Genomic DNA, 21,504 nt, shown 5'->3' with positions numbered 1-21,504 from the left:
GGTCTTCAGCATCCCATGCTTGCGGTAAAAGGTGACTATGCTTGTCGTAAAAGGCGACTAATGGGATCGGGTGGTCAGGCTCGCTGACTTGGTTGATGCATGTCATTGATCCCAATTGCGTGGATCGATGCTCATGATATTAATCACTGAATTGTCTGGTCCAGGCTCGATTATTTACAGACCGCCGTCATACATCTGGAATATTGTTGAGTGCGGCGTTAAACAACAAACCAACCAATTAATAACATAACACACTTTGTACTTCAAAATTTATGAATCAGTTCTATTTCTCTTAAGAAACACAATATAAATGAGAATTAACGTTACTAGAAAGGTTTTTTGCCGTTTTATAGTGAAATATGTCTTCCTCGTGATGGAAAACAAACCAGTACAGTCAAGCAGGACATGCTTGACCGTGATTCTTTCATCACAAGGGATACACAACGGAGGATCCCCATCCTTCAATAAATATTCATGTTTATATCTGCTATGAACATTATCGCATTATGTCCTCTTGAACTCTTGACTGACAGCAAACGTAGGTGTAGCCTAGTAGTGGGTTTAATTCCATGTAAATTCTTGATATCTACGTGGGTGCCCCACTTCTTTTGCATTAGATTTCTCATGTAAACATCTGATTTATGGTATCAGAAGTGATGTCACAGATTTGTTGAGTGCTGCTTTTGCAGCAGCATCAGCCATTGTGTTACCAATAATTCCAACATGACTAGGTAACCAACAAAAGACGATGTCATATTAGCCAGTAACAAGATCATTAAATAATTTTAAAAATCAACTAAAAGAGGATGTTTACATGACATATTTTTAATAGCATAAGGCACGAAAGAGAATATGAAAATATTATGAACTGTTTATGTTTTGATTGGTTATTGATATATTTTAGAGCTCTTAAAAATAGCATTTGCTTCTGCTGTGAATATGGAGCTATTATCTGATAATCTTGAAGATATTATTCCGGACCCGATGACACTGGCACTAGCAACTGCGCCCACCATCCTTGGATTCAGCTGTAAATTCAGTGTCACATGTGTTTCTTAATTGATTGTCTTCTTGTTGGTAAATTAGTTGTTTGGTTTCTGATTTTTGAGGTTTAGTTATTTTCAGACTTACGTTTGACTTAACCAAACTGCAAAGGAGCCGATGACAAAGATGAATAAGGGCTACATCTAAAAGGTCAATATGCGCAAATGAAATGGGGTTTTTTTTCTGATTCCGAGTAGTGGGATAAGAGATGATTTCTTATTGTAAATATATTCGTAAAGAGGATTAAAAACGCAATCAAAAGCTAGGATATGACTGGTTTGAATATAATTTAGTGTTGTATTGTAAGGGTAATTTCAGACCGCGTTGGTCAATGGGTAGTTCCTCCGCTTCCTATGAATGGGAGAAGTTCTGAAGGCTCCAAGGCAAAGCCCGAGGCCTTGATGATGAAGAGTATCTAGTTTTTTTGTAAATTACTTTTACATGTTCCACCATAGACGATTGAGCCGTAAGCAAGTTCTGAACGAATCAGTGACCTGTACAAGCGTAAGAGGGTTAGGTCTTTGAAAGGCATTTAGAATTTATACACATACGGAAGAGAATATGGATGTCCCCCTCTTTATAATGTTCCTCATAATAAAGAAGTTATTCCTCATAATAAAGAAGTTGATATCCATATATTCTGTTTCTTATGTAAGAGGGTTGTCTGATCCCTACCCACTCTGAATTAGAAACTTCTTTCAACTAATCACCTTTGGGCATTGGCTTTGAGGTATTTAATATAAGGAGGTTAAATGGATGTCCAAGTCCCAATAACTTGGCCTCCTTTACAACTTTGATAGGGGTGCCATTCAAAAATAGTTCAGGGTCTTTATGCGACTTACATTTTCTGCAGAAAACAATTAGTTTTATATTTCGAAAACCTGTTCTCAAGAAACCACTTGTGAATTTTTAGACTGCCTCTCTATTGTATGCATATTTTTACCCAGACAAGAAATATTAAGATCATCCACGAACAGTGATCCATATACTGAATCAGTTAAAACCTTTGAAAGACTATATATTTTAATACTAAACAATCTGACAGACAGAATTGTGGGACGCCCTGATACTGACAATAATGGCCAGACAAGGTTGAACCCTCTCGGACTTGTAATTGCCTATCTGTAAAACTGTGATATGAGATGAGGTAAACGACCACAATAATATAAAATCCTTTAAATTGCCATGCTTCCAGGTAGTATAGCAAGATCAAAGAAAATTTATATTGATATTACTTGTTTATTTACTACAGCATTTTAACAAATTATTCCAATCGTACGAAATGATCAGTTTTGTACTTCTATGTGTAGCTCATGTAATGAACATACTTCACTGCAATCTTCACCGTTTGAATCAAAACTAATTTATTTATTTTCCTGCTGTTTCTGATATCTCTCAAACTCAAACGTAATTTATTTCCAATGTCAGATTAATCAGTTGTTAATATTTGTCAACTTCTTTAATATGGTGGACAGATGATTTTTTAACCTTTGCCTTGTATGTTTCAACCTTGTTCCACACCTTGGACGTAGTTGTGCGTAAATTATTTTGGAGACATAGTTCCTGCAAGAATGCCGCTTATTGTGTTTATATGCACTTATTGGTTTGGCACCAGTAATAATCTTAACTTCATCTAAGTTGTTGCTTGTTTGGATTCATTATTAAACCATGGTTTACGAATATAAGGATTTGCAGAGAACTTAGGAATTGTGATGTCAGTAATTTCAATCAGTTCAGCCGAAAACAACTGTATGGGATTTGATACATTTTTGAAATTGTCAGGTTTTTCTTTTTCAGCACATACTATTTCGTACACGGAAAAATACACCTCTGTAAAATTACACCGTGATGAAGGGGGTTTATCATCCGGTTTTACAGTTTTGAGGACACTAGGGAAGTGATCTCTTCCTCAAAGGTCATCAGGCGCAGACCAAATCTTCAATGACTTATCCCTTATGGCTTGTACTTGCACTTCCAAATAGAGGGGACCCGTGAAGATCCGGGGTAGAATAGCTCTTCAGCAACCCATGCTTTCCCGTGAAGATCCGGGGTAGAATAGGTCTTCAGCAACCCATGCTTGCCGTAAAAGGCCACTTTGCTTGTTGTAAAAGGAGACAAACGGGATCGTGTGGTCAGGCTGATGCATGTCATCTATCCCAATTGCCTTGATCGATGTTCATGATGTAAATCACTCGAATGTCTGGTCAATACTCGATTATTTACAGACCGCCGTCATATAGCTTGAATATTGCTGAGTGCGGCGTTAAACAACAAACCAAACAAAACAAAACCCAATAGAGGGTTATGCCCATTTAAATCCCCCTTGATGATGCAGGGCTGATCATATAGATGCTGAAGATCAGAATGTCAAAGAGCAGATGAGGGGGGGGCGTATACAATGAGCACAAGGTAAATACAGTGTGCAAGGCGGATAGCAACAGCTTGAAGATTAGTATTTAAATAAATAGCACTATGAATAATGTCCTAACTTATAAAAGAGTGGAGTCTCCAGTCTCTTATCACCCGGAATTCACATCGTTGAAAACTGATAACAGCGTTTCAATATTTCTGAAAGGCAGGATTCTTTAACATTGTGGTTGCTCATGTTACAGGAACAGCTTCACCACTATATCAACCGTAGTCATGGTTGTATCACTGGGAACATTCTATTTTATGAAGCAATTACATGTGTGTATCGATTATCAAGCTAACCATTTTAGGCTGAAGATATATCTTTCGTCACAGGAATCGCTCCTTCTAGAATTCAATGACCTTGGTATTGTACTGAATGAAGTGACCGCTCCTGATCCCCGCCTGTTGTCCTTGGAGCGGATCACTGTCCCCAGTGTTCCTACACATTACCTCATCCGCCAGTCGGGAAGCCTTCCTCTGCATCTGGTGGTATTCTACGAACGGGACGATAACTACTGGTGGCACAGTTCGCTTGAACCCTCGACTACCTCGAACAGTTCGATCTTTCACGGATTCAACACTACGTTTGGAAACAGCGCAGGAGCATATGACAGGTACAAGACGTGTCTTTTACCACCTGGGCACATTGCATCAGTCAACTCATGTGTTGTATTATAGTATGACTCGTGCTACAAACACATTTCAAAATCAAGTATTACATTTTGAGTGAGTGTGTGAGTTGGGATTAACGCCACTTTGAACGATGTCACGTCGTGTCAGATTGATGGGAGAGAATCGTGAAGCGCCGAAAAGACAGTATGTGTAAGATACCCATCAGCAGTTTTGTATCGTGCAGATTCTTTGTATTGATAAAATGTTTCAAATGAAATTATATGTTAATAAATAGAAGCTCGTAGAAGTATTCTTTGAGTGCTGATTAAGCCCATGTATAGTTAAATGTGTTACATGATATCAATAACTCAAGATATTTTCCTTTGAAAATCAAACATATAACGAAATTAACTGGGAGTTGTAGTTCCTTCAGCTCCCCAGTTTATAAAAAACAAATATCTACCAGCAGCTCATTTATTTCACCAGAGAGGAAGGTTTACTTTGCTGCGGGAATATGAAGGGGAAGACGTTGCACGTGTGGGCTGCTTGACTGATTTGTAAACAACACATGTACTAACATTTATCTTTATAATGTTTGGCATTTCCGATTTATTTGTCGAATATTTCATAAAAATAATGCCCTGAAATATTTAATATTTATTGTCCTCCAATGGAGAGGCAGAATCAAAGCCCAAAACTTGCATTTAGAAGTGATACACATAAGGAAGAGACTATATCGATGTCAACTTCTTTATTATGAGGAACACAACGTTTCGGAGTTTGCAAAGTTCTGTTTTTTACCAAATCTGAAACAAATTCGGTTTGCAACAGATAAAAGACTCCTGTAAGTGTTCAAATGGTTTTATTTGCCAAACTGACTTTAGAAAATGCGTGATTTCATAAACAAAAACATGAACATGCCAAAATGTCAATTTACAAATCAATAGCGTGTGTTTCCACCTCTGGTTGCGACGAGGCAACACATCTTCGTCTCATGGAATGGACCAGGCGTCGCACAAAGTCCTGTGTGATATCTGTCCATATCTGCTGGAGCATGTTTCGAAGTTCTTAGAGTGTCTGTGGAACACGTGGTTGACGTCGAAGGCGCCGATCCATCTCATCCCACATGTGCTAAATTGGTGAGAGATCAGGGGAGCGTGCCGGCCAGGGGATGACATTCACGTTGTTTTGTTGAAGGGAATCCTGAACAAGTCCAGCAATATGAGGCCGGGCGTTGTCATGTTGAAAGGTAATGCTTGGGCAATGACGACGCAAAATCGGTAGAACAACAGGGCCGATGATCTCGTCGCCCGAGCGCTGTCCATTGAGATTTCCCTCTACCACTATCAAACGGGTCCTCTGTCTTGCTGTAATCCCACCCCATACCATAACGCTGCCGCCCCCGAACCGATCTTCTTCCATGACACAATGATTGACGAAGCGTTCCCTCGACGTCGGTACACTCGAATCCGTCCATCGCTGTGGCTGAGGTGAAAACGAGACTCGTCAGTGAATAGAACTTGTCCCCACTGCATGGCCGTCCAGCGTAGACGCTGTCTGCACCACTCTATACGTGCTTGACGGTGGTTTCCTGTCGAAATGGGACGTCTGGCGGGTCTTCTGGCGGATCTTCTGGCGACAATCTTTGCACAACTGAGGCGGCGAAGTACGGTTTGTGAAGATATTCGTCGAAGGCCAGGGATGCTTCTTGCAGTCACTGTTGCTGGCTGGAATCGATTTCGTAGGTGTGTTGTTCGAATCCAGTTGTCTTGTTGATTATTAGTTACGCGTGGCCTGCCACTCCGAGGACGGTCTCTGACTGCATTCGTCTGTTGCCAACTTTGCCATAAACACCAAATGGTGTTTCTGTGGACGTTAAATTGTCTTGCAACATCACGTTCACTCGATCCTCCTTCAAGCATACGAATGGCTCGCAGACGCTCATTTTCGGACAGGCATGGCATTTCGTAATGTTGAATAATTGCGTAATTTTGTTGTTTTTCTGAGTGGTTGTTGTCAGCACGTTGCTAAACAGACCATATGGAATCCCGTTAACGCACATGTTTTTATACCCATTCTTGGGTACTGAAATGCAAGGGGCTTGCATAAAAGTCATCTTTTGCATGGAATGCATGCTTTTCTGTAGCAGTTGCGTTTTTGTGACTTGATTCCATACATGTACTACAATATTGAAAACCAAACTTTACTTATTTGAAAAATACACTAAAATATTGGTGTCACAGGAACTTTTGTTGTTGAGTATATTTTGGGAGAGGGCTATCTACGTTGTGAAAACTTGTGCCCAATCCTTTTCCTTGTGAATAAAATATATTTAAATCATTACTAGATTCGATGTCCGACTGACGACGGTGGACGGCATGTGGCTCTACCTCCCGCACCCAATAGGGGAGTTCCTGGCCCAGATGCCGAGGTCCAAGTTCATTGAGTGTGACTATCAAGGGGCGCAGACATATCTCAGTAAAAACCCTCCAAAAAGAAGTCTACTAACATTTCATGGAGCAAAAGTCCTGTACAAAGCGAAGAGGGCTCTGGATCACCTTGGCATTCCTTTCTGGCTCAGTTCTGGCACGTGTCTTGGTGAGAGCACCTGTATGGCATTATGTTACGTCACCAACCACCATTAAGGGTCCCGTCGTTTCTTAAAATGATCCTCTGTGTGTGTGTGTGTGTGTGTGTGTGTGTGTGTGTGTGTGTGTGTGTGTGTGTGTGTGTGTGTGTGTGTGCAAGCAAGCAAGCAAGCAAATCAAACACTGGGGTTTGGTCACTTTCACAACAATGTCAAGCTTAACAGATGAAAGTCAAATAAGAAATCTTCTGGACGCTTACATAGGAACTCGATAAAAGTATCAATATCTTGTGTGACATTCTCCGGTGGTCAGACAGGCCTGGGCCCCGTTCCACAAAGCGATCGGAGCTCCCATACTTCAACATAGACTTACGGCAGTCTCAGCGCTAAGATCGCTTTGTGGAACGGGGCCCTTGGCACGAAGCTTTATGGATAATGTAAGCCGCCCGATGGCGTCATTGGAAATGCGATCGCACTCCGCCAAGAACGCACGTTATTGGCTGTGGACCTTGTGGACCTTGTCTTATCTGTCTACCAAGACGATCCCTAATATATTCTATCGGTGAGAGGTCTCATGACAGCCAGCGTCACTAGGGTACATTATTTATGTTAAGAAAGCCCTGGATTATTCGAGCAGTGTGGGTCTGGCATTGTAATTTTGAAACATTATCGCCTGTGGTTATCTTCTGACATAGGGAGTAAGTAAGTAAGTGAGTTGGGTTTAACGCCACTTTTAACAGTATTCCAGTTATATCACAGCGTGTCAGCTTAATGTGGGAGAAAGCCAGAAGTGATGCAGGTCTCAGACGTTTACCACTTCGGTGAAACCCACGAGCACGGGTATGGTGCTGACAAACCTAGAAACATAATCGGGCGAACCGGGATTCGAACCCACAATCATAGGGGTGAATCGCGGCGCCTTAGACGACGGGGCCACCTGTGTCCCCTGACACATGGAAGGACACCTCGAAGGACACAGTTCGAAACCGATGATGTTTATTATGCAGATGTTGATGGGTCAAAGCTATTCTGCGGTGGGGTCTGCGAATTCCTGAGCACTGCAAGTTATCGCCTTGATATTTGTGTCTTATTGCGTCAACGCAAATGACCGTCAGGAAGCAGTTGAGCAGTCGTCGCACGCCACACTGTGCGGTCACACGTTGTCTACGGCAATGTGGCCTGCCCCACGTTTTCGGATCCACCTGTTTGCAATTTATACCTTCTAAACATTTCATCTCGCGCTAGACCCGTGAAGATCCGGGTTAGAACAGGTCTTCAGCAACCCATGCTTACCGTAAAGGGCGACTATGCTTGTCGTAAGAGGCGTCTAACGGGATCGGGTGGTCAGGCTCGGTGATTTGGTTGATGCATGTCATCGATCCCAATTGCGCGGATCGATGCTCATGACATCAATCCCTTGATTGTCTGGACCAAACTCGATTATTTACAGACCGCCGTTATATAGCTCGAATATTGATGAGTGCAGCGTTAAAAAACAAACTAACAACCAACCATCTCGCGCTATCATAAAAAAAACTTTTAACCGTCAAAAGATGTTTGTACAAACGGTTTAAGCCTGCTTTACCCAAGGTTTTAACCCTATTCACAATCTAACATTACGTGGATCGATGATATGATATCAATCACTGGATTGTCTGGTCCTGATTCGATTATTTACAGACCGCCGTCGTGTAACTTGAATAATGATGAACGTAATCATCCACCATGTATAAATGAGGAGGGGCCATACCCAGAAAGCCCAACCTTCATGTGAATGATTATGCTTGTAGGTACTTTCAATCCATCATTTACACAATCATTACCTTCAACAATGGATATCGTGCGAATGCAGTAAACATGTGTTACTTTATATCTTAGAAACAGATGGACCAAATAAATGTTCCAGTTTTTTTCTGGTCCAGACTCGATTATTTACAGACCGCCGTCATATAGCTGGAATAGTGCTGAGTGCGGCGTAAAATAACAAACAATAACAACAACAATATAAATATGTATACTTTCCTTTTATCGGGTGTTTATTTCTCTTACATTGTGCCAAACTGTATACTCGAAACATTGTGTTTATCAGGTTGGTATCGACAGTGTGGTTTCATTCCCTATGCCGGTGACATAGACATAGAGATTCCCATTCAGAACTACAGTACAGGCATCCTGCCGGCGTTTTTGAAAGTCGGGTTTCAATTCGTGCATGTCAAGGGGAAGGTGAGCCTGTATGTTTTTTTGTTATTTTTAACTTTTTTATGTATTTTCAGCCATTCGGATTTTAACTCTTTTTCACGGTATTTTACGGTATTCGGGGTTAAACTCGTCCTTACGGTGCCTTTGCATGTGTTTGTGGCGGGTGCCACCGGTGGGGCAGGATACGCTCACCATTTCGGGAATACCTGGTATCGTTACTATTTGATAGTGATTCATAAACACATGCTCATGATATAGTCGGGATTGTACAATCGATTATACAATTCCTTTGGAAATGGAACGGGGTTTGTTCCTTTTTTACGGTATTCGATTTTTAACTCTTCTTTACAATATTTGAGTTTTTAAGTCTTCTTTACAGTATGTTATGGTATTCAGGTTTCAACTCTTTCTTTGCGTATTTTATGGTATTCAGGTTTCAATTGTTCTTTGCAGTATTTTATGGTATTCGGGTTTCAACTCTTTCTTTGGGTTATTTTATGGTATCCGGGTTTTATCTCTTTTTTGCAGTATTTGGGTTTGAATTCTTCTTTAGGTCTTGAAAAATGATATTATGATGGTAGCCAGATGACTACGCATGCGGTTATTTTTAGTAAATATTCACCGTTGTATTGGCGTATCTGATATTTATACATGTGTTCAATGTAAACGCAGTACAAATTGCCAGAAATGTTCACTACACAATACACGGGATCTCTAAGCCTGCTGTCATCCAAAGTCTGGCTGTTCTACATTAAATGTGTGTAGTTCTTCCCACTGACAAGCTCTATAAACATTATGGCCAGGCACGACTTAAAGAAGAAGAAGAAGAAGAAGAAGTCTTTTATTTGTACCAAGGTCACTGGCCCATATACAATACATACATTTGAAATAGTGTGGTGCATGAAAAAAGGTAAAGTCAGGTACAAATTTACAGATTTACGTAATATACGTAAAATATTATTCAATTAATAAGGAATGTTCACATTTGAAATATCCGTGCAAGTAGTAGATTCTTTTCTCACTCCATTGTAGATGTCTGATAGTTTCGGAATGGCTTTTAAAGCTCATCACATCAAGGTCGATGTGTACTTCGTGTATGAGGAGAAGACCTATCTATGGCTAGGAGTAACCGACGCCAAAAATGGCGAGAAGTATAAGTGAGTGTTACTAATACGAATCTCCTACCCCATCCTACATTATTCCATTTGTGATTTTTCAATACGTGTAGTATTACTAGCTTCTAGCCTAACTATTTAAGGACTGACTTCAGTATGTTTTGCTTGTGTATTGTACTGTGTTAATCTGCGTGTGCAAGTCTGGTTTTGTGTTCATACATGAACGCAAAATAATAATATAATATGCAGTACAAGCCCCACCCACTCTATTATCAGCCACTCATGAAACAGTTGTCTTCTAGTGGGCGTGGCCTATTTTTCAGGTTCATGAATACATAAAGCACAAAGAATGCTTGGTTAACCAATCAAATGCCATGGAATCACTTCCAATTATATGTATGTGTACATGACGCTTTGCTCTGTGGTTCAGTGGCCTTCATTTGTAGCTTCTCAAAGATTACGGGGGCGGTCGGGTAGCCTAGTGGTTAAAGCGTTCGCTTGTCACGCCGAAAGACCTATGTTCGATTCCCGACATGGGTACAATGTGTGAAACCCATGTCTGGTGTCCCTCGCCGTGATATTGCTGGAATATTGTTAACAGCGGCGTAAAACCATACTCACTCACTCTTAAAGATTACAGTTTGCAGGCAACTCTTATGGCTGAGATGAGGCTGATGTCATGTTGACCTTTTTTCCCTCACTAACTCACACATGATGCTCATCACTGCATGCTACTGGGGCCTCATGCCTATTGAGCGGCCCTGCCTTGGTTGCTAGTGGTCTTTAGTCCGTTCTGCTGGTAATCAATATAGATAGTATTTAAATACATTTTACTTCTAATAATAACACCCAGGTAGAAGGATATATGCATGACTATTATTCCAGATACATTTATCCAAAGTTTGACACTTGCTGGACTGACTTCATGGCTTGCCGACTGCGCGTCCCCTGTCCTACGCTGCCCTACATCACTGCCGCATATGGCAAGAACTGGAACACTTCAGTGAAGCAGTGGGACTGGAGGGGAAGCGGTAGTAACGCGCAGAAGAACGGGGTCTGGCCAAAGGAGGAATCGCAAACAGTGATATAGGAGACATACTAGTGGGTCAATATCAGTAAATCAGAGCTACTGTACTGGAGGTCAGCTCATCATTAAAATGGGCAAACGTGTCGGCATGCCTTCATGAATATATCCTACACATGTACCGTGTCTTCAATTCAATCTGGAAACACGACAGACCGACGATGTTCACTTATTTAGATATACCACGCCAAGGCAGGAAAATATCAAATGACACAGGTTCGGAACAGACAAGTACATAAGATGAATAAGTATTCGTTTCCTGACGTCGCACAGTAGTACTCCCGTCTGGCGATGGAGGCCACAAGGGATATCACAAGCTTATTTGTCTTTTTATTTTTTTAATATTCATTAATGAATTTAAGAGATTAAAATTGCTGAAAATCAGTTACTTGTTTCATAATTGTCAATTTGTGCAGAAAGCTTATGAAACAAAACTGTTTTTGTCTATATTTCATGCTTGCAGATAAAGTACTGTGACACTTTAAAATGTTTAAACAAATCGCAGACTTTTCACGTTGATGAAAAAAATATTTGAACATTTATTTGGTCCATCTGGTTCTAAAACATAAAGTAACACATGTTTACTGCATTCGCACGATATCCATTGTAGAAGGTAATGATTGTGTAAATGATGCATTGAAATTATCTACAAGCATAATCATTCACACGAAGGTCTGTAAATAATCTTCGAATCAGGACCAGACAATTCAGTGATTGATTTCATGAACATCGATCCACGCAATTGGGATACGATGACATGCATCAACCAAGTGAGCGAGCCTGACGGCAAGAACCCGTCAGTCCTCTCAAAACAAGCATATTCGTCTTTATACGACAAGCTGAAGACCTATTCTAACACGCATCTTCACGGGTGGGTGGCCGATAGCTGTCATTTCGTGTCTTCGTATCATCGAGTGATTTTGTTCCATCCTCATCCTCCATCCTACATAACTGAATGAGGGCGAGAGTACGAAGGCACGATACAATGACACGAAGGCAGACCAACTCACTGACTAGAAAACAAGGGTAAATATATTTTACGTTACCTAACTATGAACTCATACAGGGAAATAATAGCAATACTTTATGACTGAGTGAGTGAGTGGCTTGGATTTGACGCCGCTTTAAACGGTATTCCTGTTATGTCAAGGCGAGTCAGATGGTGTGGGAGGAAAACCTGAAGTGATGCAGGTTTTAGACGTTTAGCCATGAGCAAGGGTATGGTGCTGATAAACCTAAAAGTATAATTTGGGCGAACCGTGACTCGAACCCACAATCATAGGTTTCTGGCGTGCACAAGGGACGCAACTCTGCAAAGAGAATTGCGGCGCCTTAGACGACTGGGCCAACCGCGACATCACATTGTTCTAAGGTAATTCGCAGTTACCAACATGAATAAAACAGTTCTTGGTGCCCACGCCACGATATGGCTTGAATATTGACAAAAGCAGTGAAAAACCTCACTCACTCATAATTTAATTCAATCTTAAATGTTCGAAAGAAGGACATGGCGTTTTTTTGTGGATAATGTAAGTGATTATTTCATTATTTCATGACCGTATGCATTTAGTTCCACATGTGTTCGACAGGGCTAAGGTCTGGTGGCCAGACTGTCCACTTCCAGATCTGCTGATCCCACAAAGAAATCATGATTGAGCCACACCCAAGAGCGGCCATATCCGGCTACGTTGGACGACTTGGGCACGAAGATCTGTGAAGTATTGACACTACCTCGATTCATTAGTGAATGGTACTGGAGCCCTGTCCTTGTATGTCCAACTGACGTAATCTTCAGCCCAATCAAAAAGGAGACGACTATGCACTCTCTGAGTAGAAACGTTAACGCCACGTGCGTTCCACAGGTCGTTTCTGAGTGTGGTGGCAGACGTATTGCTGCAATCATGAGAAACCCGTCTTCCCCCTGTCTGGTGGGGCGTTGTCATCCACGTGCATGTCGCTGGATGGCGGATCCAAACGTCTGGTATTGATTCCATTCCCTGATTACACTTTGGATAAAGCAAAAGACGTTTGCAACGTGACGTTTTGTTGACCAAGTTTCAAGTATGCATATGCATCTGCTTAAATATTCGGTCATAGAGGGGGCACACGTGCATTCAGTTCTTTCTGTACAGCTTTACAGTGCAACTGTGAAATGTTTGGTCTTAAAAAAAGACTTTATGTTGGTTTGAATAATATTTAGTGAGGCAGTTTTCCAGAATTTCACAGATATGTACACGCGTTTCCATATAACCAAGGGTAAATGTATGTCTTAAGCGATGTTTATTCTTTGCTTGTTGTTTAACGCCGCACTCAGCAGTATTCGAACTGCATGACCGCGGTCTGGACCAGACAATCAAGTGATTGATGTCATGAGCATCGATCCACACAATTGGGATACGAAGACATGCATCAACCAAGTGAGCGAGCCTGACTACCCGATCCCGTTAGTCGCCTCTTATGACAAGTATAGTCACCTTTTACGGCAAGCATGGGTTGCTGAAGACCTATTCTGCCCCGGATGTTCATTGGTCAGCATGGGTTGCTGAAGACCTATTCTACCCCGGATCTTCACGGGTCAGCTTGCATGAATCAAGTCAGCGAGTCTTGCCACCGTCAGTCGCCTCTTATAACAAGCATGGATTGTTGGAGACCGATTCTAACCCTGATCTTCACGGGTATATATACATACGAGAAAGACATTGGAACTGGTATAGAAACTTTCGTTAAAAGTAAGAATTTTGTTTCATAATGGACGGCATCTGTGGTCTGTTTAACAGAGCATCTGCCCATAGAGCGGACAATACTGTGATTCCATTCCCGGCCACATCAAACCTCCAGTTCCTGGCGCTCCGCATTAAGAGGATAAAACAAGGACTGGTCGACATGGGTCGTTTAGGGAAGAGGGAACCAACTACAGTCCTTTTCTACCGATAAGTTTCTGACGAGCTGATATTAATTACTTAAACAGCAATGGAACTAATCATGTCATGTTGTGTAATGTATTAGTGTCACGTGATGTATCTAGATCTGGAAGCCATCATGTATCAATCGATGACACCCTTTTTGTTGACTGTATGCATACACGAATGACTCTTTCTGAAATGATTACGTTTCGTCTTGTTCACAGATAGAGATCAGCTGATCCGGATAAACGGAATAGCGGAGAGGTTCAAGGTTTTCTCTGCTGAGCTGTAGACGTCTGATTGGAAATTGAACTGAACTTCACGTTTTCACGTTGTGTTCACTGCCTTACTGATCACGTTCACCGACATCGAACACGGATCGATTCCACTCAATACTCATCGAACGCCCGACTCGTTCTGTGGACAAGTCCACCTGAAGCGTTGACTGAAGCGTTGACACACACACACTCTACTGTAAACATACACTCTACTGTAAACAGACACGCTACTGTAAACAGACACGGATGAACGTACTAAGAAAAGTGTGTTTGTCATGTATGTCCACAGCGTATGCACATTACATAAGACACAAACACAAAGAAAACGAATAAACAACTGATATACATCAAATATTATAATACTCATCTGTGTGTCAAAAAAATAGTATGTGATACTCATCTTTCTTGCATCTCTGTATTAAAGCATTGACTTTCACTTTGTGTGAGTTCATTGGAGTGTGAACCAACCCATGCTTGTCGTATGAGGCGACTAACGGGATCAGGTGGTCAGGTTCGCTGACTTTGTTGATACATGTCATGATGTCAATCACTAGATTGTCTGGTTCAGACTCATTTATTTACAGACCGCCACCTATTTCTATGGAATATTGCTAAGTGCGGCGTTATGTGATGCTCATCTTTCTTGCATCTCTCTATTTTAGAATTGACTTTTACTTGGTATGAGTTCATTGAAGTGTGAACCTTCATCGGGTGAGGGCCAAACTGTAGGAACTTGCGACGACGTTCATACAATGTTTGGCCCTCAATTTATGAAGGTTCATACTCCAATAGCTGACACCAAGTAAAAGTCAATTTAAAAAAATAATTATTACAATATTTTTTACCTCTCAGGGTGTAGACCTAGATCTATACAAATAATATTTAGTACGTGTGACTTCATGTTTACACTGACAGCCATACAACAGCCTGCTGTATCGCGGAATAAAATAGGTCCTCAAAACGAGAGGTGACATGAGGGTATGTATGCTCAACATGCTCTGCCGGAAGAACTTTTGTAGTTTCTTTACATCAAATGTATTTAAATAATATCAACATTAAATAAGAAAGGTCTGTTAAGAACTACCTCAGAAAGTCAGTCACAACGACGGCGTGTCGTAATACATTTACGTAAATAGAGGTTATCACGCGAGTGTGTTTGGGGATGGTAAATATCCTGCATTAGGAATAAACATTGTATTTAGCGAGCCTTGGCGAGCTAAATACATAGTGTTTATTCCTAATACAGGATATTTACCATCCCCAAACACACAAGCGTGATAACCTCTTTATCATATAATGTCATGCTTTAATTCTGTGCTTTAAAATCGCTATCCCTCTCTCACAAACATTACCGAAACATTGCGAGTTTTCCTGGAATGCGCGCATTAATATTTATTACGTCACAGGGTAAGTGATGTGTCAGTCGGACAGTGACAGTAGCCAATATAGTTCCAACTGAAATCTGTTTCTTATACAGTGGCGAAGCAACATATACGCAAAACAACAGTTGTTTTTAATTGCCTTTCGCGGCAATCCATCGGTCTGTCCGCTAGAGTAACTGCCCTTTGTCAAAGGGAAGCTACTCTAACCCTAGTCTATGCGACGTCACGGGCACGGTCAGACGTTGTTGACAGTCGGTCTGTCCTGTCATAACGTTAAGAAGTGTAGTCAGATGTACACACAGCGACAAAACCAAACAAGGTAACAATTCAAACATATTTCGGACAAATCCAACTATTTTAATTTGTGGAGAAGGTTTCAAGTCGCAGAGGTCAACAAGCACAGATATTGCTACTGATCCCGCTTGGCTAGGCCTCGCGCCCTCGCCAAATTGTTTCGAAATTTATACCTCCAAAGTAGCCAAAACTTATAAAATGCCTTAGCTACGTCACAGTTAGACACTGATTTTCAGTATATTAGACTGTTCTTTTGATAATGAAAGCAATTATCCCTGTTGTTTATCCAGATTCCCGATGGTTAATTTTGACTCGATCGCCGAATGACGAGGACGACGCCATGTTTGTTTATAAACAGTGAAAGTAGTCCTACTTGACCTTTGATATTTGCATCTCTATCCGCATATGACCCCAACGGATATCGTTTTTATCCGTTGGCTTTATCCTGCCGAGAAACCTGCCCATTATATGATAAAGGGTAAGGCGTCACAATGGCCGACACGACAACATAACGGGAGAAATTTCCGAAGTTGTTCATGAACCTGCGACTGTTACGCATCACTGATCAATTGGCCGATCATTGAATGGTGATTGTAAAGATGTGTCCAATAGATACTAAGGTAAATGCATAGATTGCCTTAGACTGTCACTGTAGTCTAGACACGGATCGAGTCGATACTACGATAGTTTGGATGTGCATTTCTTCGTTTTGTTCTCTAGGATGGGTTTTAGCGAGGATAACGTGAACGGTCATGCAATCAAACTCAAGATGTTCAAGATTAAAGGGTCTAAATGTTCAAAACGAACGCTTCTGTATGTATTCGTGCCAGGGAATTCCCAGGGGTTTCCCCAGGAATGTGGATGTAGTCAGTCAGTGTTTACGTCATTTCAAGAACATCGTCTCGTGAAAATCGTATGAATATGATATATACGCAAAATTATGAGATATATGCTGATATTAGTTTTGAGTTATAGCTGTATGATAATAATGAACGAATAGGGAACGCATTAATTTACAATCTTAAAGGACTATATGTATAAGATGAGAAATTTCAATGTTAACGTTTTTGGATCACTAGCGCGTAATATCTCACTCGTCGAGGCATACTGCGTATGAGTCTCCCAATGGTGATTTGAGGGAGTCTGGGTACAATGTGTGAAGCCCATTTCTGGTGTCCCCCGTCGTGATATTGCTGGAATATTGCTAAAAGCGACGTTAAACAATACTCACTCACTCACTCACTTTGAGGGAGTCTGTCCCTCACCTCTTGCAGCGTCTTGCCAACTTTAGCCAACGTGGTCGACGACCTATGACGTTGAGGCTCCCGACTCCGTATCATGTCTCAGACGTGTTCAACGGGGGAAAGGTCAGGGCCGCTCATTGGATGTTGTGGGGCTTGAGGTGAACGTTGACGATTCGTGTACGGTGAACACAGGCGTTGTCGTCCTGAAAGACAAACCCTCGGCCTACACGCCTTGCAAACAGAATAAACAAAGGGTGTCAGTGTGTTGTCCCGATAGTACCGTCTGTGACACTTCCTTGCACATTAGGGGGCACGGGGGGCCCAGTCGTCTAAGGCGCCCCGATTCGCTGTGCAGAGTTGCGTCCCTTGGGCGAGCCAGAAACCTATGATTGTAGGTTCGAATCCCGGTTCGCCCCGAATATGTTTCTAGGTTTGTCAGCACCATACCCGTACTCGTGGGTTTCACTGAAGTGGTAAACGTCTGAGACCTGCATCACTTGGGGCTTTCCTCCCACATTAAGCTGACACGCCGTGATATAACTGGAATACTGTTAAAAGCGGCGTTAAACACAACTCACTCACTCCTTGGTGTGGGGTTCGCCCAGTTATAGTGATATTCATAACCGATCCACCGACAATTCTGTCATGGTTGACGTTTGCTTGACGTTCATTTCGACGTCACCAGACACTACAAGGACAACTCCTATCAAGTTTGAACTCGATTTCGTCGAGCCTGGTTTCAGATCAATCGATCTTGCACTCTTGTCGTTGACCTAAGACGCCCTAAATAGGGTCAATCATCAACATGGTGGGTCTATATTGACGGCGGTCTGTAAGTAATCTAGTCTTGACCAGACAATCCAGTGACTGACATCATGAGCATCGATCTCCGCAATTGGGATACGATGACATGCATCAACCAAGTAAGCGAGTCTGACCACCCAATCCCGTTAGTCGCCTCGACAAGTATAGTCACCTTTTATAGTAAATCACAACTGTACAATTTTTTTTAAGAGTATAATATTTCGCGGGGACGGAGAATAGTGTTCGAGGTCTTATGCTTCACTTAATAATATATCTGCTGCATCACATTTCCCTTTAATTGGTGCCAATAGTTGATGGCATGATGAAGTTCCATGCAGGCACATTCTGGCCAACTGATCATCAGTTTAGTCAGCTTCCAGTCGGGACTGGTCATTCCCAGGCGTTGAAATTTTATACTTACTTGAACTGGGTAGATGTTTCTGCCATAAAATCAAAAACATTAATCTATGTTTCGACGAAAGGTCGAGACTGGTTATTTGCTGGCCGTGAAGGTATATATTTGACAAAGACTCTTGGGACATACTCGTATTTGTTCGCAATCCCCGCAGACGAAAAGGGGAAAAATTCGTTTCAGACTGTGTGCTTGTCATAAAGCTTAAATAAATTCATATTTTTTTATAAAGTTTTCAATTTTCACAAACAAGGAAATGGATGAAAAAAACATAATTCGATTATCGTTGAAACATTTTTATTCAAGTATGACATAAACAAGAAATGACAAACAAGAACATTATGCGTACTAACGTCCATTGTAAAAAGAAATAAACATTTCTCGTAAATATATCGTACATAAAAGTATATATTATGAGAACAATATCTCGAACTAGTACCGAAAAATTCATGAATTCATTAAATGGAATAATGTAACTTACTGAATAAAAGGAAGAAATAATAAAAAAGCCCCATAAACAGTACCGTATGATGACACTCGGTAATGACAGAAAAGGTACAGGTGATCGACGTGATGATTGTGTGAATATGCAGGAAATATCCACCTGTGCATAAAATGGACCTGTCCGACATTGCCGAGGTCGGATTCTATTGAGTCATCATTATTAAGATACGGGTAAATATTTTTAAAGCTTGTACATTTTATCATCGTCATTAACAAGGCGTAGATAATGTTAATCTCATATAAGAAATAAAAGACGATTGAGAGTTGTTAATCGTTCAATAAAACACTGAAAATAGAATAAACCACACGGGGCCACTCCACGGGCAGACGTTGTATCCACTAGACCAGGGAGGCGGTCTCAAGACAGACGTTCAATCAACTAAGCCACGGAGGCGGTCTTCGGACAGACGTTGTATCCATTAGACCACGGAGGCGGTCTCCGGACAGACATTCTATCCACTAAGCCACGGAGGCGGTCTCTGGACAGACGTTGTATCCTATAGACCACGGAGACGGTCTCCGGGCAGACGTTCTATCCACAAAGCCAAGGGGGCGGTCTCTGGACAGACGTTGTATCCACTAGACCACGGAGTCGGTCTCCGGACAGACGTTGTATCTACTAGACCACGGAGTCGGTCTCCGGACAGACGTTGTATTTACTAGACCACGGATGCGGTCTCCGGACAGACGTTGTATCCACAAGACCAAGGATATGGTCTCCCGAAAGACGTTCTGTCCACTAGACCACGGAGGCGGTCTCAGGACAGACGTTGTATCCACTAGACCACGGAGGTGGTCTCTGAGCAGACGTTATATCCACTAGACCACGGAGTCGGTCTCCGGACAGACGTTGTATCCACTAGACCACGAAGGTGGTCTCATGACAAACGTTCCATCCACTAGACCACGAAGGTGGTCTCAGGACAGACGTTGTATCCACTAGACCACGGAGGTGGTCTCTGGGCAGACGTTCTATCCGGTAGACCACAGAGGCGGTCTCCGGACAGACGTTGTATCCACTAGTCTATGGAGGCGGTCTCCGGACAGACGTTGTATCCATATAGACCACGAAGACGGTCTCCGGACAGACGTTGTATCCACTAGAGCCCGAAGACGGTCTCCGGACAGACGTTATATCCACTAGACCACGGAGGCGGTATTCTACCTTTATGACGGTGGTATGTAAATAATCGAGTATGGACCAGACAATCCAGTGATTAACATCATGAGCATCGATCCACGCAATTGGGATACGATGACATGCATCAACCAAGGCAGCGAGCCTGACCACCCGATCCCGTTAGTTGCCTCTTACGACAAGCAAAAGACCTATTCTACCCGGGATCTTCACGGGTCGAGATGATAAATGAATTTATCATATAATGGGTAGGTTTCTCGGCAGGATAAAGCCAACGGATAAAAACGATATCCGTTGGGATCATATGCGGATAGAGATGCAAATCCAAAAGGTCAAGTAGGGACTACTTTCACTGTTTATAAACAACGGCGATCGAGTCAGAATCAACCATCGGGGAACCTGAATAAATTACAGGGATAATTGCTATCATTATCAAAAGAACAGTCTAATATACTGAAAATCAGTCTCTAACTGTGACGTAGCTAAGGCATTTTATAAGTTTGGGACACTTTAGAGATAAAAAATTCGAAACAATTTTGCGAGGGCACGAGGCCTAGCCAAGCGGGATCAGTAGCCATATCTGTGCGTGTAGACCTCTGCGGCTTGAAACCGTCTCCACAAATTAAAATAGTTGGATTTGTCCGAAATATGTTTGAATTGTTACCTTGTTTGGTTTTGTCGATGTGTGTACATCTGACTACACTTCGTAACGTTATGACATCACAGACCGACTGTCAACAACGACTGACCGTGGCCGTGACGTCTCATTGACAAAGGGCAGTTACTCTAGCGGAGAGACAGATGGATTGCCGCGAAAGGTAATTAAAAACAATTGTTGTTTTGCGTATATGTTGCTTCGCCACTGTATAAGAAACAGATTTCAGTTGGAACTATATTGGCTAATGTCACTGTCCGACTGACACATTACTTACCCTGTGACGTACTAAATATTAATGCGCGGATTCCAGAAAATCTCGCAATGTTTTGTTATGTATGTGAGAGAGGGAAAGCGATTTTGAAGCACAGAATTAAAGAATGACTTTATATGATAAAGAGGTTATCACGCTTGTGTGTTTGGGGATGGTATTAAACAAATTTCCGGATAAAACGAAGTAGTGATTGTATATGTTGACATAGGCCCCGGATTATAGGATATGATCCTCTGGATCTTTGTACACGTGAAAATATCTCTGGAGGTACTCCTTAAGTTGAGGTTTCCGGATTAAAGGAGTCCGGAATAAAGGATTAAAAGGACCAGGGATGTTATTGACAATGTTAACATTTTCTTGGTATCTGTCAGAAATATCTGAAATCATTAAATGAGTAACATGTAATATCGAGTTTTATGCAATCAAGTGAGTGGGTGAGTCGGGTTTAACGCTGCTTTTAAAATTGTTCCAGTTATATCGCGGCGTGTCAGCTTAATGTGGGGGGAAATCCCGAAGTGATGAAAGTTTCCGACGTTTACTACTTCGGTGAAACCAACGAGCAC

General features: G+C 41.8%; 1 protein-coding gene across 4 annotated transcripts in view; it reads left to right on the top strand.

Annotated features, from left to right (window-relative positions):
• The window catches only part of LOC124113549 (ribitol-5-phosphate transferase FKTN-like), a 29,492-nt gene extending 14,826 nt beyond the window's left edge, over window positions 1-14,666 (top strand). Inside the window, exons 3-7 of one of the 4 annotated variants that reach the window (XM_048402092.1) lie at window positions 3,790-4,070; window positions 6,416-6,666; window positions 8,745-8,886; window positions 9,887-10,011; window positions 14,181-14,666. In XM_048402092.1, coding sequence (XP_048258049.1) covers window positions 3,790-4,070; window positions 6,416-6,666; window positions 8,745-8,886; window positions 9,887-9,977 — 765 coding nt within the window. In that variant the 3' untranslated portion in view covers window positions 9,978-10,011; window positions 14,181-14,666. Of the gene's footprint in view, window positions 1-3,789; window positions 4,071-6,415; window positions 6,667-8,744; window positions 8,887-9,886; window positions 10,012-10,854; window positions 11,400-14,180 lie in introns of those variants that run through there. The other 3 variants (XM_048402090.1, XM_048402089.1, XM_048402091.1) reach the window with 3 other exon arrangements.
• Window positions 14,667-21,504: the final 6,838 nt, after the last annotated feature.

This window comes from Haliotis rufescens, unplaced genomic scaffold (genome assembly GCF_023055435.1).
Source record: "Haliotis rufescens isolate VD_foot unplaced genomic scaffold, xgHalRufe1.0.p SCAF_24, whole genome shotgun sequence".
Lineage (NCBI taxonomy): Eukaryota > Metazoa > Mollusca > Gastropoda > Lepetellida > Haliotidae > Haliotis > Haliotis rufescens.
This window is presented reverse-complemented; position numbering and strand designations above follow the sequence as displayed.